At 37.1% G+C, this 21778-nt stretch overlaps 1 protein-coding gene and 1 long non-coding RNA gene across 23 annotated transcripts in view; one reads left to right on the top strand and one right to left on the bottom strand.

Moving 5' to 3' along the window:
* Positions 1-3621: 3621 nt before the first annotated feature.
* Positions 3622-21778, top strand: part of LOC143666278 (uncharacterized) — a 139248-nt gene continuing 121091 nt past the window's right edge. For 2 of the 6 annotated variants that reach the window (XR_013167578.1, XR_013167535.1), the window contains exon 1: positions 3622-3875. This is a non-coding gene — a long non-coding RNA (uncharacterized LOC143666278). The remainder of the gene's footprint in view (positions 3876-21778) is intronic. The other 4 variants (XR_013167545.1, XR_013167511.1, XR_013167520.1 and 1 more) reach the window with 3 other exon arrangements.
* Positions 6097-21778, bottom strand: part of AGBL3 (AGBL carboxypeptidase 3) — a 235941-nt gene continuing 220259 nt past the window's right edge. For 16 of the 17 annotated variants that reach the window (XM_077138632.1, XM_077138557.1, XM_077138649.1 and 13 more), the window contains one exon: positions 6097-8017. In XM_077138632.1, coding sequence (XP_076994747.1) covers positions 7603-8017 — 415 coding nt within the window. In that variant the 3' untranslated portion in view covers positions 6097-7602. Of the gene's footprint in view, positions 8018-8878; positions 8916-21778 lie in introns of all 17 variants that reach the window. The other variant, XM_077138484.1, reaches the window with a different exon arrangement.

Genomic DNA, 21778 nt, shown 5'->3' with positions numbered 1-21778 from the left:
AACAAATGGACAAGTAACAAAAAGCCAGATTCTTTGAAATCCAAGTAATCAAGATTATAAAAAAATTTACATTTCTTACTAAACCAATTTCTTAAATAGGGTATATTTTAAACATCAGCATATTCTTTTTTTTAAATTAAACATAACATACAAGCACAAATATTCTTACCATATAATCATTCTTTCTTGATGTTTAATCAATAACTCACAATATCATCATAGTTGTATATTCATCATGATCATTTCTTAGAACATTTGTTATCAATTCAGAAAAAGAAATAAAAAGAAAACAGAAAAAAATTCATACATAACCATACCCCTTGCCCCTCCTTTTCATTGATCACCAGCATTTTAATCTACTACATTTATTTTAACACTTATTCCCCCTATTATTTATTTATTTTTAATCCATATGTTTTACTTGTCTGTCGATAAGGTAGATAAAAGGAGCATCAGACACAAGGTTTTCACAATCACACAGTCGCACTGTGAAAGCTGTATCATTATACAATCATCCTCAAGAAACATGGCTACTGGAACATAGCTCTACATTTTCAGGCAGTTCCCTCCAGCCTCTCCATTACACTGTAACTAAAAAGGTGGTATCTATTTAATGTGTAAGAATAACATCCAGGATAACCTCTCATCAGCATATTCTTAATTATGCTTTATATAAGTATTATTATTAACAGGTACATTGCTCAGTTTATGTAACTTAACCTGTCTAGTTAGGCTATTTTTAAGAGGAATTTTGAAAATGTATTTGTAATACTAGCTTATTTTTTCAGAAAGCTTATATATATTTAGGGAGAATACACCCAAGCAGAGTAAAATCACATTTGTTCAATTCAAAATTTATCATAAAATTCCTTTTATTGAAGGTCAAAAAAAAAACTTTGCTTTCATAATATCTTAAAATTATGAACAATTTTAAAAGTACATTGACTACCAAGTTCTAAAAAAATATGCTGCAATTGTTTAATCTGTCCCAAATCTAAATCCAGGAAAACTTTTCCTTATCTCTCACAGATCTTTCATTTTACTTACTGAAATTATGTAATTAGATTTTATTCAGTTGCTCCTATCCCAAGGCTATTTATATTTTAATAATAATCTCATTACTACAGTTACCATTGCAAAGGTATTATTGAAAAAATAATATTAATAAACAACCTATTCTGTAGCATTTTTTATGCTTGCCATTTCTAATCTCCAGGCCCAGTAAAAAGAATTCTAATCATACCTTGCCATATCTTTCTTGCCTCACCCTCCCCATAACTGCTTTAGGTGTTTGGGCCTTGAGGACAGGGATAGGTTGCACAGACCGAAAGCTATCAGGCCTATTGAGTTTGAAGTTGAAAGTTTTAGGTGAGGGCTGTGGAATTTTGAGAGTTCCTATGCCCTTATTTAACTATTTCCAATTAGATTTATTTTACTAAAAGCTGTGACCTGGACTATTGGAAAAGGTCTTTGTTTTTTCCAGAGGCAGCCCTTTGGCAGTTTTCTGCTGCCTTAAGGAAATTCCATGGGCAGTTGCTTTCTAATGTCCAGGTTTGTTTACAGCAATTATAAAACTAAGGTTTTGAATCTTGCCATTGAGAGTTTTTTTTTTCTCTTTTTACTCTTTTAATTTAAGAAGCACCAATTAATGTATTTATATCAGGCACCTAATTATTTCTAAGCAGTTCAAATAGGCTCTTTAAAAATTTTCTTATTAATTTGCTATTACCATCTGGAGATGTGAGAATATTCATTGAAATGCATACAGACACAAATAGAAAATTAGTTACTAAAAAAATAGAAACTCAGAAATACTTTTGAGAGGGACAAATAAAGGATTGAATATATTATATTACTTCATTTCTACCTTTTTGCAGAACAATTCTAACTGTAACTAACTTTAACTAAAATGGTAGTATTTTCATTTTAAAGCATATTAAAGCCAGATTATGTTATAGAAATAACCTTTTTTATAGGCTCATAACCAAAATATTTTCAATTATCAATACAGCCTAAAGGTTCCCTTTTTAAAAGAATTTCTGTAATCAGTAACCAGTTAGGAATATTTGACCAATACAAATGCAGGAACACACCAATTAATAACTACACTGAACACACCAGGTAACAAACAGGCAAGCAGTGTTAACACACTGATTAACAATTAAGCAAATATCAACTCTTAATATACCCAGGGAACACACCATCTAGCATTTAAACACGCTTACTTAACTTCATTAAATACCAATTAATTGTTGGATTGCTCATTTTTTAGGAGTATAGTCAACAGATAAATTCAGGCCAGGGTCTCAAACCCTGTACAGAACACACACCAAACAAATCGATTAACAATTAAACAGACATAAAACATTTACAACTTAATAATTAACCAATACCTAGGTAACACATGGGCTAACACTTAAACAGGCCTGCCTAATTTCATTAAACACCAGTTAATTGTTGGATTAGGTCAGGGCGTCAGACCTTGTACAGTATGGTACCCCAAACCAGAAGGTGCAGAGGTCAGAGCAGATACCATTCTGGAGGTATGACCCTGGGCCTAGGTCAGGGAGGCTGGAACCTCCTCTCTACTCCCCAGTCCACTTTTACCCTGATGACCCACTCGTGCAGTCAGTTGTTGGACATGGAACTGGAAACCATTTCTTTCTTTGAAGCTTTTTAAGGTGCCAAAAAAAAAAAAAGTCTTCTGGAGTGCCTGTAGAATAGAGAAACTCCGGGTGCCGAGCCTCTAGACTTAATTCAGTCCAGCGGCCGCCAAAAGCTTGGTTACCTGGCTTACCTGCTGTGTTGGGGCTCCAGAGATTCGGGCATTTGTCCCTCAGGGACGCCAAATTGTTACTGGACAAAGGCCGTGGATTCTTTTGCCTGACATACTTAATAACCAATTCCTGAGACACTGGGGTTTCAAAGTTAGAGTTTATTATTAGGTGCCTAGTAGGACAGTAAACAGCCTAGCGGCCCAAAATCTGTCTCCATCTTTTTTTTTGGGGGGGGTGGCGGTGCATGGTCCGGGAATCAAGCCTGGGTCTCCCACATGAAAAGTGAGCATTCTACCACTGAACCACCCATGCACCCGTCCATCATTTTTTAAAATAATTTTTTCCTGAGAAATTAATTCACTCTCTATGAAGAAAACCTATAAAAGTAGAGAGAAGGAAATAAAAATCACCCATTATCCCATTACTTAGAAAGAAGTAATTGTGAAGCCCTGAGTACTAATAACTTTCATTTCAACCACCTCTGGAAATAAGTTTCACTCCACATGAACCAGGACAGACTTGGATAGTTCAAAGGACAGGGTTTCACTGGATCAGCAAAAATAGGTATAGACTTTGGGGACTTAGAGAAGACAAAAGAATGCCTAGGGAGATAGGGAAACTTGGCTAGGATGGGTTTGAGAATTCTGGGAGGAGTGTAAGTCCTAGAGTCTCTCAAAGGCTGCCTGAAATCTATCAAACTACCACAATTTCCTAGTAAACTAGGAATTGATACAACAGAATGAGTGGGTCCACTGAGCAGTATACTCTGTCAATGACAAAGTATACTCCAGTACAAATTTGAGAACAGGTTCCCTAATAGAATTGGAACTTGGTGAGGAAGTTAAATTGTGACTCTAGAATCTTAACAGCTTCTTCTGATATGCTTGGGTTCTTAACGCACAGGAGATGACTAGAATGGAAACCAACAAAGGCAGATTACACCAGTATTGTCAGAAGGCATGAAGGAGTGATTTTACTGCTTATGTGATTTCTCAATAAGGCCAAGGAAACAAACTTTAAAGTAGATACCAGAATTTGACCACGGAGGCTGTGGAAGTATAGTAGGTAGACACTGAAAACAGCCAGAAGATTGAAGTGGTGAGTATCTGTAGGTGCTCCAAGAGTTTCGTAGCGGTTTCAGGAATAAGTTTAATGGAATATACCACACGAACCTTGGTCTTACTCTGTGAGATTTATGATGAAATTTTACTGGAGTAAGGCATAAGTGTCATGTAAAGACAGAATAATTTTCATTCTTCTATAACTGGATGGATATCTCCTATTACAGAGTAATTGCATCAGCCAGTTTTATTATACCGTATAGAAGGTATTTGTATCAAATGATAAGATACAAGTATACTGTATACATCATACTGTATACATTTATGATAGATAGGTATAATTATGCATTTAGGGTTTGAAACGTTTGGAATCAGTGTACTTTCCAAACTAGGTGATAGGGAAGGCTGTCTCAGATAGGGCATGGCTGGGACACAGAGACTTTGCAGACTTATAGAGGCAAGGAAGATATAAGCAGTGAAGTGAAAAAGTTTAGAGTAATAAGTAATAAATATCATTAGCATCTAGTAACAATCATTGGGTCATTGTTAAATTTAGCAGTAAATGCACACTACTAAAGCATATTGGTAGCTAAAGAAGAGAATATTTCTGCAAATAAGAACACCAAAAATGTCTGACAGCATGTCTCAAGCAGCATCTGGGGGTGGCACTCAGGGCAGGATTCCAGTTTTGTTGTACTGGGGTTCTGGGAAAGCATGGTAAAATAAAAAAAAGTTGTTGAAACAAGAGCAAAAGTGGAAATTCTGTTACAGGGAGGAAGGCAGTAACTTATTGTTTATTTGTAATCAGAATACAAATTAGTGCAGGACCTACAAATAATTAAGATTAATTTGATGCTGAGTCACTGTCATGGAGATACTTTAATGGAACATGATTATGGATCATTTTGTCTCAGAATAGAGGCTGTGATATATCTGAAAGAAGGAATAATGTGAACCTGGCAATTGTGAGGCATGTAGCAGTAAAGAATTTAGAAAGATCATTGAATCTTGGCCTTCTGGTGGCTATCTGACAAATACATGAAAACCCTGAGAGAAATCATAAAATGTTACATATGGGATTTCTACACTAAAAAGGCCCATACTCTATCCCTACTTCTGAGTCTGTGGCCACGTATGTATTTAGTCATCCATCATTGTCTTATTGGTCTTTAGTGAAATGTTTAGTTTCCACAAACACACAGATCATAGTATCTTATTAGGAAATTAACTCACAGTATGCTTCCAAGAAAGCCTTTTTTTTTTGTTTTCAGGGCCAAGAGTCATCTGACTTTGGCCCACCATTACAAAAGATTGAACCATGAGAACTGACAATTATGTTGGAATAGTATTTCAGCTTTTTTTTTTAAATCATCTCTCAATTGGAAAATCTATATGTACTAATATATTTAATACATACTCCTTCACTCTGAACATCTTTATTAACTATGGTTACCATTCATTGTATTCTCTGGCCATTCTATCTTCACTCCTCATATGTGTTCCAATGTAGCAGATTACCTTATTGTCCTAGAAAGAAAAGGATCCATCTGTTCCTTCATTGTGTATCTGTATTGTGCTAGATAGAGGGAATAAATTGATGAAAAGATACCAGCACAGCTCACAAGCTCTTTTCAGCCTAGAAGGGAGGCAAATTTTCAACTAATTATGATACATGTGGTAATTAAAAAAACATTAATGGAGATTTGTACAAGTATGGACTGAGAACAAGAGAAAAAAACAAACCCTAACTTTGCCGGGTGCATATAGAGAAGGCATCACAGAGAAGGTAGCACTGGAGCTGAATCTTAAAGGATAAATAGGAACTTGCCACTATGTGGAGTTGTATGGTCAGAAAACTACAAGAAATAAGTATTGGAGCACGAAGTGGAGAAATGGCCTATAGACCCTCCTACACTAGGTTAAAGCATCTTAGAAGGTATTTGTATCAAATGATAAGATACAAGCACTTATAAGGGTGAGAACTAAGGTAAAATGGTCACGGCAATATATCTATACCCCTCAATCCTCCAAAAACCTGGTGTATCACTATTTTGCATTCACACAGATAATTAACTTTACAGTTTACAATCTCAAATTCCTGAAGAACTGATGGTTCAAATGTATTTCACTAAGTTAAAAAATCAAGATTTCACCAGAGCTTTATCTTTTGTCCTGATCTATGAGGATAAAGGCAAATTGAACTTTTTTATTACAATTTTTTATTAGAAAAGTTATAGATTTACAGAAAAATCGTGCAAAAAATACAGAGTTCCCATATACCTCCCCTATTATTAACACCTTGCATTGGTGTGGTATCTTCAGGGCAAACTGAATTTTTAAAGCTCTTACTCCAACATAACATTAGGTAAAATAAATGCTGTGACCCACAACACGTCCCTATGACTTTATCACTCTGACAGAGGGCATCCCAGAAGGCAGTATTCCTCTGTCCTCGCCTCTGCGAGTCCCATAAGCTGAGATTTTAGGCCAAAAAGTTGGAGCCTCTCTGAGGGACCAGGGTACTTGCTCCCAAGGAACAATTTGAGACCCTGGAAAACCCCACATTTATTGGGAAGATAGCTATTTCTTACCAGATGTCGTAAGACTCCTGAGGAAATCTGTAGGCAAAGTTAAGTTAAAATAGTTACTCTTTTAATGTCACAACTGGATTTCCATGAACTCTCTCTGGCTATTTTTGAGATTAGACTACCTAACCCCAGATATTTCTCATCCCACCTTGTTCTTGGGCCCTGACTAGGCTCACCAGCCTGTAACGTGGATATTCCTCAGCTGCCTGTTCCTCATCCTACTCAGCCTCACCCTGTCATGGAGGCTGTCGTTGACCTGTGATTCCAGGCTGGTTTCTTCACCACATCCATCTTGACTTATTTGCCTGGGATATATTCTTTTCTTTCTTTCTTTTTTTTTCTGATATATGTTCTTGAGTGTCCCCCAAATCCCTGTCAGTGCTCATTGCCTTAGGAATAACAGACTGTGAGGTGCTGAGTTTGCTTCAGTTTCTACATAAATAAATGGCTGGGCATGTACAATCATCAGCTGTAAAACTGTATATCTAATCTTTTACATCTTTGATAAATTTGGGAAATAAAATGACTATTTTAAACCATAATCTTTACATTTCAGTGCTATTTTCTTGCAACATTTCTGCTCTGTGCAATTAGCATCTTTTAATATGTAGCATTTTCTCTAATTGTTGGAAGTACATAACTTGGCACTTTACTATGCACTATCTTAATCTGTAATTATTTTAATCATGTATATTTTAAATGTACAATTAGACTATAGTCTTTTAATTGGGAGAAATGTTTTTTATATCACTAATGACTTCAGCATATTAATGGTATAATAGGAATTCAGTAAATGATGTTAGTTGACTGATTATCATTCAAGTGCCTAACAGGGAGGTTAAAGTCAAGTATAGTACTTTCTTCCTTGGGTTCTTAGTTTTTGTTGCTGTATCATTTTGGAAAAAATCCAAAAGAGCAGAAATTTTTTTCCATGTTGACAAAAATAGAATGTAAATATCTATTTGGTTTTTAAATTTCTGTATTTTCCCTTGGTTACTTTTTAAATCTCTGAAAGATGTTCCCACTAAGACGAGATATCTGAAATTTTTAGTTTAGTGTATGCAATATGGATGCATAGGGAAAGGGGAAGAGGGAGGGCTTTTCTTTTACTTGTTTTTTTTTTTTAACTATGGATGCATATTTCATCCAGAGTTTTCAGAGCAGCATAAAGCTAGATTAATCATCCCTTTGGAACTTCAAATGGAAAGTGGGTTGTCCATCATTCTTATTTGGTTGCTCCTCCTTCTTTTCAGTTAGACCAGGGACTACACGGATAGAGTTTTGCCAGTTAGAGTCTTCAGTTTGAAGATTCTTATGTTTTACGTTCGCATCCATCTCAAAACTTGAGGAAACAGTCTCCCTTTTGAGAGGTTTCTTGCATTCAGTCGTTGTGGTGCAAACTCCAGAATGTTTTTTCCTGTTCTTGGGGTCTTTGAGAGGTGACAAGCTTTCAAATGATTTCTCAGGCACAGACTGGAACCATTCTGAAGACTGTGTCATAAAATCTCTTTGGGTGAGAACATGGAGATTTCTGGGTGGTGTCCATGATGTGCTGTTTTTCTCTATATTTATGCAAGTAGCTGGCTTTAGTCTAGGAAAGAAATGAAATATATGAGTTTCTGCCCAACATGCTTTGTAGTCCTAGGTATTTGTCAAACTACAAGTCATATATTCTCCTTTGATGAATTCATCCTCCCTTATGGCTTTTATTATTACTTCCATGAGAAAGATATGAGCTTTATCTCTGATCATGATTTTTAAGCACTATTCCAATCCTGTGTCTCTAAATGCCTAGATGTTAGGTTTATTTGGAATCTGATCATGACCCTGCCTTCCTAATTGAACAACCTCAATTCCTTACCTATACATGTAGTTGAATTAGATAATCTTTAAAAACCCATTTGTTCTAAAAAAATGACTCAGTTTATTCTATTAGAGTAACTCAATATACATGCAATAAGTTTTTTTTACATAGTCAGTAAAAAGATCAATGTGAGTCCAAGAGAGGGAAGTTTCCCCTTAAACAAGAAGGTTTTATGAACTACTACTTGTAGCAACTTAAAACCTATCAGTTTTTCATCAGAATTCCACATCTTATGCACAGAATTTTGGTTTCCTTTTAATGAAACTTTTTTATTTTGAGATAACTGTAGGTTTACATGTGGGTGGAAGAACCCAATAGATTCCTTGTACCCTTCACCCAGTTTCCCATAAATATAATAGTATCTTGCAAAACTAGAGTATAATATCACAACCTGGATACTGACATTGATACAATCAAGATACAAAATAGTTCCCTTGTGTTGCCCTTTTCCAGCCATACTGACTTTCCCCCTTTGCCACCTCCTCAACTCCTGACAACCATTAATCTGTTGTTCACTTATGTAATTTTGTCATTTCAAGAATGTCATACAGGGCAGGCCATGGTGGCTCAGCAGGCAAGAATGCTCACCTGCCATGCCAGAGGACCTGGGTTCGTTTCCCGGTGCCTGCCCATGTAAAAAGAAAAAAAAAGAACGTTATACAAATGGAATCATATTATATGTAGGTTTTCTGGATTGGCTTTTTTCACTCAGTACAATTCTCTGGAGATTCATCCAGGTTATAATTCAATAGTTTATTCTTTATTATTGTTGGGTAGTATTCCATGGTATTGATGCACAGCAGTTTATTTAATGACTCAGCAAAACCTGCATGCCACAGTCCCTAGTTTTTCACTCTGTTCCTGTGTGCAATTCCCATGTGGGCTTGTATGTGTCCTTCCCCTCTGGGCTGTATGCATATGTGACTAATAAACTGCTGTCAATCTCATATGTCTAGTGTCAAATGTTGTATGTTCATCCATCCCCATAATGCTAGGGTGTGCACTTCTCCCTCATCAATGGGATAAAGAGAAGGCAATAAAAATAGACCCATGAATTATTTCAGAAGTGTCATTTAGTTTCCAAGTGTTTGGAGATTTTCTTAAAATCTCTTCCTGTTATTGATTTCTTGTCATTCCATTTTGGTCAGAGAATATGCTTTGTATCATTTAAATTCTTTTAAATATTTAGATATAAAATTTTTAAAGGTATGTTTCATGTCCAGGATATTATCTATCTTGCTGTATATTCTGTGGGCACTTGGGAAGAATGAGCATTCTGCTTTTGTTGGCTGGAGTGTATTATGAATTGCAGTCAGATCCTGTTGTAAATGGTGTAGCTGAATTCTTCTATATCTTTGCTGATTTTCTAATTGTTCGATCAGTTGTGGATTTATCTATTCTTCCCTTTATTTCTATCAGTTTTTGTTTCATATATTTTTCAGTTTTTTTGTTTTGTGCATACACGTTTAGGATTGATATATCTTCTCATGGATTGTTGTTTTTATCATTTTATAGTGTCCCTCTCTGTCTCTGATAATTTTCTTTGCTCTGAGGTCTACTTTATTTGGTATTAACATAGCCACTCCTGATTTGATTTGCTGTTTGACTAATATACCTTTTTTCATATTTTTATTTCAGTCTGCCTACAGTATCATATTTGGAATGATTTTATTATAGATTGATATAGTGGGTAATGTTTTTTAATTTATGCTGCCAATTTACATTTAATGTAATTATTGCTTTCTTAGGACTTAAGTTGGTCATTTTATTTTTGTTGTTTTCTTTTTTCCTGCATTCTTATGAGTTACCTGAAAATTTTTTAGAATTTCATTTTTATTTGTCCATAGTGTTTCTGAGTATATCTCTTTGAATAATTTTTTTCCATCTACCCAATTTATTTCACCCTTTGTCCCCCCTATTATTCATTTATTCTTTATCCATACTTTTTTACTCATCTATCCATACCCTGGATAAAAGGAGCATCAGAACAAGGTTTTCACAATCACACAGTCACATTGTAAAAACTATATAGTTATACAATTGTCTTCAAGAATCACGGCTACTGGAACACAGTTCAATGGTTTCAGCTACTTCCCTCTAGCCACTACAATCCATCATCTAAACTAAAAATGATATCTATATAATGCATAAGAATAAACTCCAGGATAACCTCTCGACTCTGAAATCTCTCAGCCACTGAAACTTTATGTTGTCTCATTTCTCTCTTCCCTGTTTTGGTCAAGAAGGTTTTCTCAATCCCATGATGCTCAGTCCCAGCTCATCCTGGGAGTCCTGTCCCATGCTGCCAGGGAAATTTACACCCCTGGGAGTCAAGTCTCACAGAGGGAGGAGGGCAGTGAGTTCACCTGCTGAGCTGGCGTAGGGAGGCCACGTTTGAGCAACAAAAGAGATTCTTTGGGGGTGACTCTTAGGCATAATTTTAAGTATGCTTAGCCTGTCTTCTGCAGGAACAAGTTTCATAGGGGCAAATCCAAACATGAGGGCTTGGCCTATTGATTTGGTTGTCCCCACTACTTCTGAGAATATCAGAAATTCCCCCAATGGGGAAGTTTAATATTTCCCCCCTTCTCACAAGGGACTTTGCAAATACTTCTTTATTCACTGCCTAAATTACTCTGGGATATTTTGGGGCATCACATAAACCTGGACAAACAAACAAAATCTCACTCCCTATTCAAGATTTCATGTACTTATGGTGTTCAACTAAACTGACCATACAAGTTAACTTAGGAAATGTACTACCCAAAATATAAATTTTCATTAAAAAAAAAACCTCTCCCTTTAGTCTCATATAGAAGTTGAAGTTTTAAAATATGGGCAATATCATCCTTTACCCTGTATTCTGATTTACCTTAGTTCTATCCAGATAGCTTCATTCATATCTCTACTCAAAGTCTGATCACTTTTTCAACTTTTTAAACAGTTCCTGTATGGAGTACTGTTGACTTTCATAGCTTCAGAGCGCTAATTCTTTTTTTTTTTAATGATCATTCCATTCTTCTTTTTTTTTTTTTCTATATACCATGAATTTATTGCTGAGCAGGAAAAATTTAAAAATAAAAAACTGAGGGATTTCATCACCAGCAGGCATCACCTACAAAACTATGTTAGAAAATTTCTTCAGGGAAAAAGAAAATGAAATTAAAAAATTGGATCCAAATAAAAAAAGGGGCAGTATCAAAGAAGGAACACAGAAGGTAAAATAAAAACTTATGTTTCTTTTTTTTTGTTTTTTGTTTTTTGTTTTTTATTTTTTTATTAACGGAAAGAAAAAAAAAAGAAATTAACACAACATTTAGAAATCATACCATTCTACATATGCACTCAGTAATTCTTAACATCATCACATAGATGCATGATCATTGTTTCTTAGTACATTTGCATCGGTTTAGAGGAACTAGCAACACAACAGAAAAAGATATAAAATGTTAATATAAAGAAAAGAAATAAAAGTAATAGTAATAGTAAAAAACAACAACCACAAACAAACCAACAAGCAAACAAAAACAAAAAAAAACCCTATAGCTCAGATGCAGCTTCATTCAGTATTTTAACATGATTACTTTACAATTAGGTATTATTGTGCTGTCCATTTTTGAGTTTTTGTATCTAGTCCTGTTGCACAGTCTGTATCCCTTCAGCTTCAATTACCCATTGTCTTACCCTGTTTCTAACTCCTGCTGAACTCTGTTACCAATGACATATTTCAAGTTTATTCTCGAATGTCCGTTCACATCAGTGGGACCATACAGTATTTGTCCTTTAGTTTTTGGCTGGATTCACTCAGCATAATATTCTCTAGGTCCATCCATGTTATTACATGGTTCATAAGTTTATCTTGTCTTAAAGCTGCATAATATTCCATCGTATGTATATACCACAGTTTGTTTAGTCACTCTTCTGTGGATGGAGATTTTGGCTGTTTCCATCTCTTTGCAATTGTAAATAACGCTGCTATAAACATTGGTGTGCAAATGTCCGTTTGTGTCTTTGCCCTTAAGTCCTTTGAGTAGATACCTAGCAATGGTATTGCTGGGTCGTATGGCAATTCTATATTCAGCTTTTTGAGGAACCGCCAAACTGCCTTCCACAGTGGTTGCACCCTTTGACATTCCCACCAACAGTGGATAAGTGTGCCTCTTTCTCCGCATCCTCTCCAGCACTTGTCATTTTCTGTTTTGTTGATAATGGCCATTCTGGTGGGTGTGAGATGATATCTCATTGTGGTTTTGATTTGCATTTCTCTAATGGTCAGGGACATTGAGCATCTCTTCATGTGCCTCTTGGCCATCCGTATTTCTTCTTCTGGTAGGTGTCTGTTTAAGTCTTTTTCCCAATTTGTAATTGGGTTGGCTGTCTTTTTGTTGTTGAGTTGAATAATCTCTTTATAAATTCTGGATACCAGACCTTTATCTGATATGTCGTTTCCAAATATTGTCTCCCATTGTGTAGGCTGTCTTTCTACTTTCTTGATGAAGTTCTCTGATGCACAAAAGTGTTTAATTTTGAGGAGCTCCCATTTATTTATTTCCTTCTTCAGTGTTCTTGCTTTAGGTTTAAGGTCCATAAAACCACCTCCAGTTGTAAGATCCATAAGATATCTCCCAACATTTTCCTCTAACTGTTTTATGGTCTTAGACCTAATGTTTAGATCTTTGATCCATTTTGAGTTAACTTTTGTATAGGGTGTGAGAGATGGGTCTTCTTTCATTCTTTTGCATATGGATATCCAGTTCTCTAGGCACCATTTATTGAAGAGACTGTTCTGTCCCAGGTGAGTTGGCTTGACTGCCTTATCAAAGATCAAATGTCCATAGATGAGAGGGTCTATATCTGAGCACTCTATTCGATTCCATTGGTCGATATATCTATCTTTATGCCAATACCATGCTGTTTTGACCACTGTGGCTTCATAATATGCCTTAAAGTCAGGCAGCGCGAGACCTCCAGCTTCGTTTTTTTTCCTCAAGATGTTTTTTATCAATTCGGGGCAACCTGCCCTTCCAGATAAACTTGCTTATTGGTTTTTCTATTTCTGAAAAATAAGTTGTTGGGATTTTGATTAGTATTGCATTGAATCTGTAAATCAATTTAGGTAGGATTGACATCTTAACTATATTTAGTCTTCTAATCCATGAACACGGTATGCCCTTCCATCTATTTAGGTCTTCTGTGATTTCTTTTAACAGTTTTTTGTAGTTTTCTTTATATAGGCTTTTTGTCTCTTTAGTTAAATTTATTCCTAGGCATTTTATTCTTTTAGTAGCAATTGTAAATGGGATTCGTTTCTTGATTTCCCCCTCAGTTTGTTCATTACTAGTGTATAGAAATGCTACAGATTTTTGAATGTTGATCTTGTAGCCTGCTACTTTGCTGTACTCATTTATTAGCTCTAGTAGTTTTTTGTGGATTTTTCCGGATTTTCGACGTATAGTATCATATCGTCTGCCAACAGTGATAGTTTTACTTCTTCCTTTCCAATTTTGATGCCTTGTATTTCTTTTTCTTGCCTAATTGCTCTGGCTAGAACTTCCAACACAATGTTGAATAATAGTGGTGATAGTGGACATCCTTGTCTTGTTCCTGATCTTAGGGGGAAAGTTTTCAATTTTTCCCCATTGAGGATGATATTAGCTGTGGGTTTTTCATATATTTCCTCTATCATTTTAAGGAAGTTCCCTTGTATTCCTATCTTTTGAAGTGTTTTCAGCAGGAAAGGATGTTGAATCTTGTCAAATGCCTTCTCTGCATCAATTGAGATGATCATGTGATTTTTCTGCTTTGATTTGTTGATATGGTGTATTACATTAATTGATTTTCTTATGTTGAACCATCCTTGCATACCTGGGATGAATCCTACTTGGTCATGATGTATAATTCTTTTAATGTGTTGTTGGATACGATTTGCTAGAATTTTATTGAGGAATTTTGCATCTGTATTCATTAGAGAGATTGGTCTGTAGTTTTCTTTTTTTGTAATATCTTTGCCTGGTTTTGGTATGAGGGTGATGTTGGATTCATAGAATGAATTAGGTAGTTTTCCCTCCACTTCGATTATGTTGAAGAGTTTGAGGAGAGTAGGTACTAATTCTTTCTGGAATGTTTGATAGAATTCACATGTGAAGCCGTCTGGTCCTGGACTTTTCTTTTTAGGGAGCTTTTGAATAACTAATTCAATCTCTTTACTTGTGATTGGTTTGTTGAGGTCGTCTATTTCTTCTTGAGTCAAAGTTGGTTGTTCATGTCTTTCCAGGAACCTGTCCATTTCTTCTAAATTGTTGTATTTATTAGCGTAAAGTTGTTCATAGTATCCTGTTATTACCTCCTTTATTTCTGTGAGGTCGGTAGTTATGTCTCCTCTTTCATTTCTGATCTTATTTATTTGCATCCTCTCTGTTCTTCTTTTTGTCAATCTTACTAAGGGCCCATCAATCTTGTTGATTTTCTCATAGAACCAACTTCTGGTCTTATTGATTTTCTCTATTGTTTTCATGTTTTCAATTTCATTTATTTCTGCTCTAATCTTTGTTATTTCTTTCCTTTTGCTTGCTTTGGGATTAGTTTGCTGTTCTTTCTCCAGTTCTTCCAAGTGGACAGTTAATTCCTGCATTTTTGCCTTTTCTTCTTTTCTGATAAAGGCATTTAGGGCAATAAATTTCCCTCTTAGCACTGCCTTTGCTGCGTCCCATAAGTTTTGATATGTTGTGTTTTCATTTTCATTTGCCTCTAGGTATTTACTAATTTCTCTTGCAATTTCTTCTTTGACCCACTTGTTGTTTAAGAGTGTGTTGTTGAGCCTCCATGTATTTATGAATTTTCTGGCACTCCGCCTATTATTGATTTCCAACTTCATTCCTTTATGATCCGAGAAAGTGTTGTGTATGATTTCAATCTTTTTAAATTTGTTAAGACTTGCTTTGTGACCCAGCATATGGTCTATCTTTGAGAATGATCCATGAGCACTTGAAAAAAAGGTGTATCCTGCTGTTGTGGGATGTAATGTCTTAAAAATGTCTGTTAAGTCAAGTTCACTTATAGTAATATTCAGGTTCTCTATTTCTTTATTGATCCTCTGTGTAGATGTTCTGTCCATTGATGAGAGTGGTGAATTAAAGTCTCCAACTATTATGGTATATGTGTCTATTTCCCTTTTCAGTGTTTGCAGTGTATTCCTCACGTATTTTGGGGCATTCTGGTTCGGTGCGTAAATATTTATGATTGTTATGTCTTCTTGCTTAATTGTTCCTTTTAATAGTATATAGTGTCCTTCTTTGTCTCTTTTAACTGTTTTACATTTGAAGTCTAATTTGTTGGATATTAGTATAGCCACTCCTGCTCTTTTCTGGTTGTTGTTTGCATGAAATATCTTTTCCCAACCTTTCACTTTCAACCTATATTTATCTTTGGTTCTAAGATGTGTTTCCTGTAGACAGCATATAGAAGGATCCTGTTTTTTAATCCATTCTGCCAGTCTATGTCTTTTAATTGGGGAATTCAGTCCATTGACATTTAGAGTTATTACTGTTTGGATAATATTTTCCTCTACCATTTTGCCTTTTGTATTATATATATCATATCTGACTTTCCTTCTTTCTACACTTTTCTCCATGTCTCTCTCTTCTGTCTTTTTGTATCTGACTCTAGTGCTTCCTTTAGTATTTCTTGCAGAGCTGGTCTCTTGGTCACAAATTCTCTTAGTGACTTTTTCTCTGAGAATGTTTTAATTTCTCCCTCATTTTTGAAGGACAATTTTGCTGGATATAGGAGGCTTGGCTGGCAGTTTTTCTCTTTTAGTAACTTAAATATATCATCCCACTGTCTTCTAGCTTCCATGGTTTCTGCTGAGAAATCTACACATAGTCTTATTGGGTTTCCCTTGTATGTGACGGATTGTTTTTCTCTCGCTGCCTTCAAGATCCTCTCTTTCTCTTTGACCTCTGACATTCTAACTAGTAAGTGTCTTGGGGAACGCCTATTTGTGTCTAATCTCTTTGGGGTGCGCTGCACTTCTTGGATCTGTAATTTTAGGTCTTTCATAAGAGTTGGGAAATTTTCAGTGATAATTTCTTCCATTAGTTTTTCTCCTCCTTTTCCCTTCTCTTCTCCTTCTGGGATACCCACTACATGTATATTTGTACGGTTCACATTGTCCTTGAGTTCCCTGATACCTTGTTCAAATTTTTCCATTCTTTTCCAGATAGTTTCTGTTTCTTTTTGGAATTCAGATGTTTCATCCTCCAAATCACTAATTCTGCCTTCTGTTTCTTTAAATCTGTCATTGTAGGTATCCATTGTTTTTTCCATCTTTTCTACTTTATCTTTCACTTCCATAAGTTCTGTGATTTGTTTTTTCAGTTTTTCTATTTCTTCTTTATGTTCAGCCCATGTCTTCTTCATGTCCTCACTCAAATTATCGGTTTCATTTTTGAAGAGGTTTTCCATTTCTGTTCGTATATTCAGCATTAGTTATTTCAGCTCCTGTATCTCATTTGAACTATTGGTTTCTTCGTTTGACTGGGCCATATGTTCAATTTTCTGAGCGTGATCCGTTATCTTCTGCTGGCGTCTGGGCATTTAGTCAGATTTCCCCGGGTGTTCGACCCCACAGGTTGAAAGATTTTTCTGTGCAATCTCTGGGTTCTGTTTTTCTTATCCTGCCCAGTAGGTGGTGCTCGTGGCACACGTTTGTCTATGGGTTCCACCAGTGAAAGTTGCTGTGGGTCCTTTAACTCTGGAAAATTCTCGCCGTAGGGGAGGTTCGGCAGCCGAAGCGTCTTGGAAGAATGCCAGCCGGCCTGGGGTTCCGAATGCAGGGAGGGTCGCCGGCCGTCGCAGCACAGGAGAGCGTCCGGCCAAATTAGCTAGTCGGCCCGGGGCACCAAGCGTGGCGGGAGGGCGCCAGCTGTCGCAGCCCGGGAGAGTGCACTGTTCCCAGCCGACGGGGGTGTCACGTGTTTGGAAGGGATCCCCCGGTCACTGTTCTCCGCAGTCTGGGGATTTCCGACCCAACTATCTCAGTTGTTCCGGGGGGCCTCGTGTGGTGGGGGCACCAGCCGCCGCGGCCTAAGGGGACCGCCTGTCCAATTCTACCAGCTGGCCTGGGAAGGTGGAAGGGAGGGACTCCGGTCACTTGTCGTCCCACCCAGGAAAGCCCGTGCCCCTTGGTGATCTCACCGGAGCTGGTTCTCCCAGATAGTCAGCCGTTCCAGGATGGGGTATGCTGTCCCTTTGATCTCCCTCGTGGCTCCGGGAGCTGCTCTGTATTATCTCCACTCCCCCAGTAGCTGTTCTGGAGGAGGAAAGGTGAGGGCGGCAAGGCTGTCGAGGCTGGTGGCGGAGGAGCATGGTGAAGGTGGGGGAAGAGGGCACCGTGGTGGTTGGAGAGCAGCCGGAGCAGGAGGGGGAGGAGGGGGGAGAAGGAGGGCCTGCGGCTCGGCTGCTGTGGGGTGTGGGCGCCGCGCGGCGGGCCGGCGGAGAAAGAGAGGGGAGAAGGAGGGCGGGCGGCTCGGCTGCTGCGGGGCGTGGGCGCCGTGTGGCGGGCCGGTGGAGAAAGTCATTCCATTCTTGTTATATAATTAATAACTCACACTATCCTCACATAGTTGTATATATATATATCATCATCATTTCTTAGAACATCTGCATCAATTCAGAAAAAGCAATAAAAAGAAAACAGAAAAAAAATTCATACATACCATACTCCACACCCCCCCTTCACTGATCACCAGCATTTCAATCTACTAAATTTATTTTAAAATTTATTCCCCCTATTATTTATTTATTTTTAATCCATATGTTTTACTTGTCCATTGATAAGGTAGACAAAAGGAGCATCAGACACAAGGCTCTCACAACCACACAGTCACACTGAGACAGCCATATCATCATATAATCATCTTCAAGCAACATGGCCACTGGAGCACAGCTCCACATTTTCAGGCCGTTCCCTCCAGCCTCTCTGTTACACCTTAACTAAAAAGGTGATATCTGTTTAATGTGTAAGAATAACCTCCAGGATAACCTCTCGACTCTGGAATCTCTCAGCCACTGACACTTTATTTTGTCTCATTTTTCTCTTCCCCCTTTTGATCAAGAAGATTTTCTCAATCCTTTGATGCTGCATTCCAGCTCATTCTAGGATTTCTGTTCCACGTTGCCAGGAAGTTCCACACCCCTGGGAATCATGTCCCACATAGAGAGGGGGAGGGCAATTAGTTTGCTTGCTGTGTCGGCTGAGAGAGAGAGAGGCCTTCTCTGAGCAACAGAAGAGGTTCTCTTGGGGGTGACTCTTAGGCCTAATTTTAAGTAGGTTTAGCCTATCCTTTGCGGGATTAAATTTCATATGAACAAACCCCAAGATTGGAGGCTTGGCCTATTGCTTTAGCTGTCCCCACTGCCTGTGAGAATATCAAGAATTCTCCACTTGGGAAGGTTGAATTTTCCATCTTTCTCACCATTCCCCCTAGGGGACTCTGCAAATACTTCCCTATTCACGGTTCAAATCACTCTGGCATTTATCTGGGCATCATTCTGGACAAACCTACAAAATCTCATGCCCTACTCAAGGTTCCAAGTACTAAGGCATTTGATTAAGCTGTCCACAAAAGTTAAATTAGGAAATGCATGAGTCAAAATGTAAATTTTGTACCAAATAACATTTTTTGCTTGTCTCACACATATGTTAAAGTTTTAAAATGTTAATTGCCATGTATTTTCAATATCCTGCATTATTGACATTCCTTTGTTCTTCCCCATGCAGAAACATTTTTAAATTTGCACATTTAGTCACTATCATTATACACTTTAGGCATTCCTAGATTATACCATCTCAGTTTTTATTGTCTATCTTTCCTTCTGATTTCATTTGTGCACCTAGGCCTCCTCCCTCTATCCCTCCTCCCTCACATTCAGCTTCGTTCAGTGTTCTAACATTATTGTTTTATAGTTAGGTAGTATTGTGCTATCCATTTCTGAATTTTTACAATCAGTCCTATTGCACAGTCTGTATTCCTTCAGCTCCAATTACTCAATACCTACCCTATTTCTAACTACTGATGGTCTCTGTTACGAACTGAAATTCTCCAAGTTCATTCTGTAATGTCAGTTCATATTAGTGAGACCATACAGTATTTGTCCTTTTGTTTCTGGATAATCTCACTCAGCATAATGTCCTTAAGGTCCATTCATGTTGTTACATGCTTCATGACTTTGTGCTGTTTTATAGCTGCATAATATTCCATTGTATGTATACAACACAGCTTGCTTAGCCACTCATTTGTTGATGGACATTTTGGTAGTTTCCATTTCTTCACAATTGTAAATAATGCTTCTATAAACGTTGGTGTGCAAATGTCCGTTTGTGTTCTTCCCCTCATGTCCTCTGAGTAGATACCTAGCAATTGTATTACTGGGTCATATGGCAATTCTATACTTAACTTCCTGAGGAACCACCACACTACCTCCCACAGCAGTTGTACCATTTGACATTCCCACCAACAGTGGATAAGTGTGCCTCTTTCTCCACATCTTCTCCAGTACTTGTCATTTTCTGTTTTATTGATAATGGTCATTCTGGTGGGTGTGAGATGATATATCATTGTGGTTTTGATTTGCATTTCCCTAATAGCCAGGGAAGTTGAGCATCTTTTCATGTGCCTTTTGGCCATTTGTATTTTCTCTTCTGAGAAGTGTCTGTTCATGTCTTTTGTCCATTTTGTAATTGGGTTGTCTGTCTTTTTGTTGTTGAGTTGAACAATCTCTTTATATATTCTGGATACTAGATTTTTATCTGATATATCATTTCCAAATATTGTCTCCTTGTGTAGGCTGTCTTTTTACTTCTTGACAAAGATCTTTGATGCACAAAAGTGTTTAATTTTGAGGACTTCCCATTTCTTTCTTTCTCTCTTTAATGCTTGTGCTTTGGGTATACGGTCTAGGAAACTGCCTCCTATTATAAGAATGATAAGACATTTCCCGCATTTTCTTCTTAAAGTTTTATGGTTTTAGATTTAATGTTTAGGTCTTTGATCCATTTTGAGTTAATTTTTGTATAGGGTGTGAGATATGGATCCTCTTCCATTCTTTTTTTGAAAATTTATTTATTAATTAAAAAATATTTAACAAACGAACTAAAGCATTAACATATATAATCAGTAATTCACAATATCATCACATAGTTGCATATTCATCATTTCTTAGAACATTTGCATCAATTCAGAAAAAGAAGTAAAAAGATAACAGAAAAAGAAATAAAACAAAAACAGAAAAAAAAGATTATATATACCATACCCCTTACCACTCATCTTCATTAGCATTTCAAAGTAAAATTATTTTAACATTTGTTCCCCCTATTACTTATTTTTATTCCATATGTTCTACTTGTCTGTTGACAAGGTAGATAAAAGGAGCATCAGACACAAGGTTTTCACAATCACACAGTCACATTGTGAAAGTTATATCATTATTCAATCATCCTCAAGAAACATGGCTACTGGAACACAGCTCTACATTTTCAGGCAGTTCCCTCCAGCCTCTCCATTACACCTTGAATAACAAGGTGATATCTACTTAATACGTAAGAATAACCTCCAGGATAACCTCTTGACTCTGTTTGGAATCTCTCAGCCATTGGCACTTTGTCTCATTTCACTCTTCCCCCTTTTGGTAGAGAAGGTTTTCTCAATCCCCTGATGCTGGGTCTCAGCTCATTCTAGGATTTCTGTCCCACATTGCCAGGAAGGTCCACACCCCTGGGAGTCATGTCCCACGTAGACAGGGGGAGGGTGGTGAGATTGCTTGTTGTGTTGGCTGGAGAAAGAGGCCACATCTGAGCAACAAAAGCAGCTCTCTTGGGGGTGACTTTTAGACTTAAATTTTAAGTAGACTTGACCTATCCTTTGTGGGGTTAAGTTTCATATGAACAAACCCCAAGACTGGGGGCTCAGCCTATAGCTTTGGTTGGCCACACTGCTTGTGAGAATATCAAGAATTGAACTTGGGGAAGTTGAATTTCTCCACATTCTCACCATTCCCCGAAGGGGACTTTGTAAATACTTTTCCACTCACTGATCGCATCACTCTGGGATTCATTGGTGCATCACTCTGGACAAACCAACAAAATCTCACATCCTACCTGAGATTCCAAGTACTTATGGTGTTCAATCAAACTATCTACATAAGTTATATTAGGAAATGCACTAGTCAAAAAAAAATTTGTACCAAATAAACGTTTTTTTGCTTTAGTCTCACACATAAGGTGAGATTTTAAAATATTAATTACCATCTATTTTCAGCACCCTGCAGTAATGACATTCCTTTGTTCTTCCTCATGCAAAAACATTTTTAAAATTTGTACATTTAGTCACTATTATTATACACTCTAGGCATTCCAGATTATACCATCTCAATCTTTAACATCTATCTTTCTTTCCGATTTCATTTGTGCCCCCAGTCCTCCTCCCTCTA

The sequence above is a fragment of the Tamandua tetradactyla genome, chromosome 1, assembly GCF_023851605.1.
Source record: "Tamandua tetradactyla isolate mTamTet1 chromosome 1, mTamTet1.pri, whole genome shotgun sequence".
In the NCBI taxonomy this organism is placed as follows: domain Eukaryota; kingdom Metazoa; phylum Chordata; class Mammalia; order Pilosa; family Myrmecophagidae; genus Tamandua; species Tamandua tetradactyla.
The sequence above is the reverse complement of the archived record's forward strand: the minus strand, read 5'-3'. Positions and strand labels throughout refer to the sequence as shown.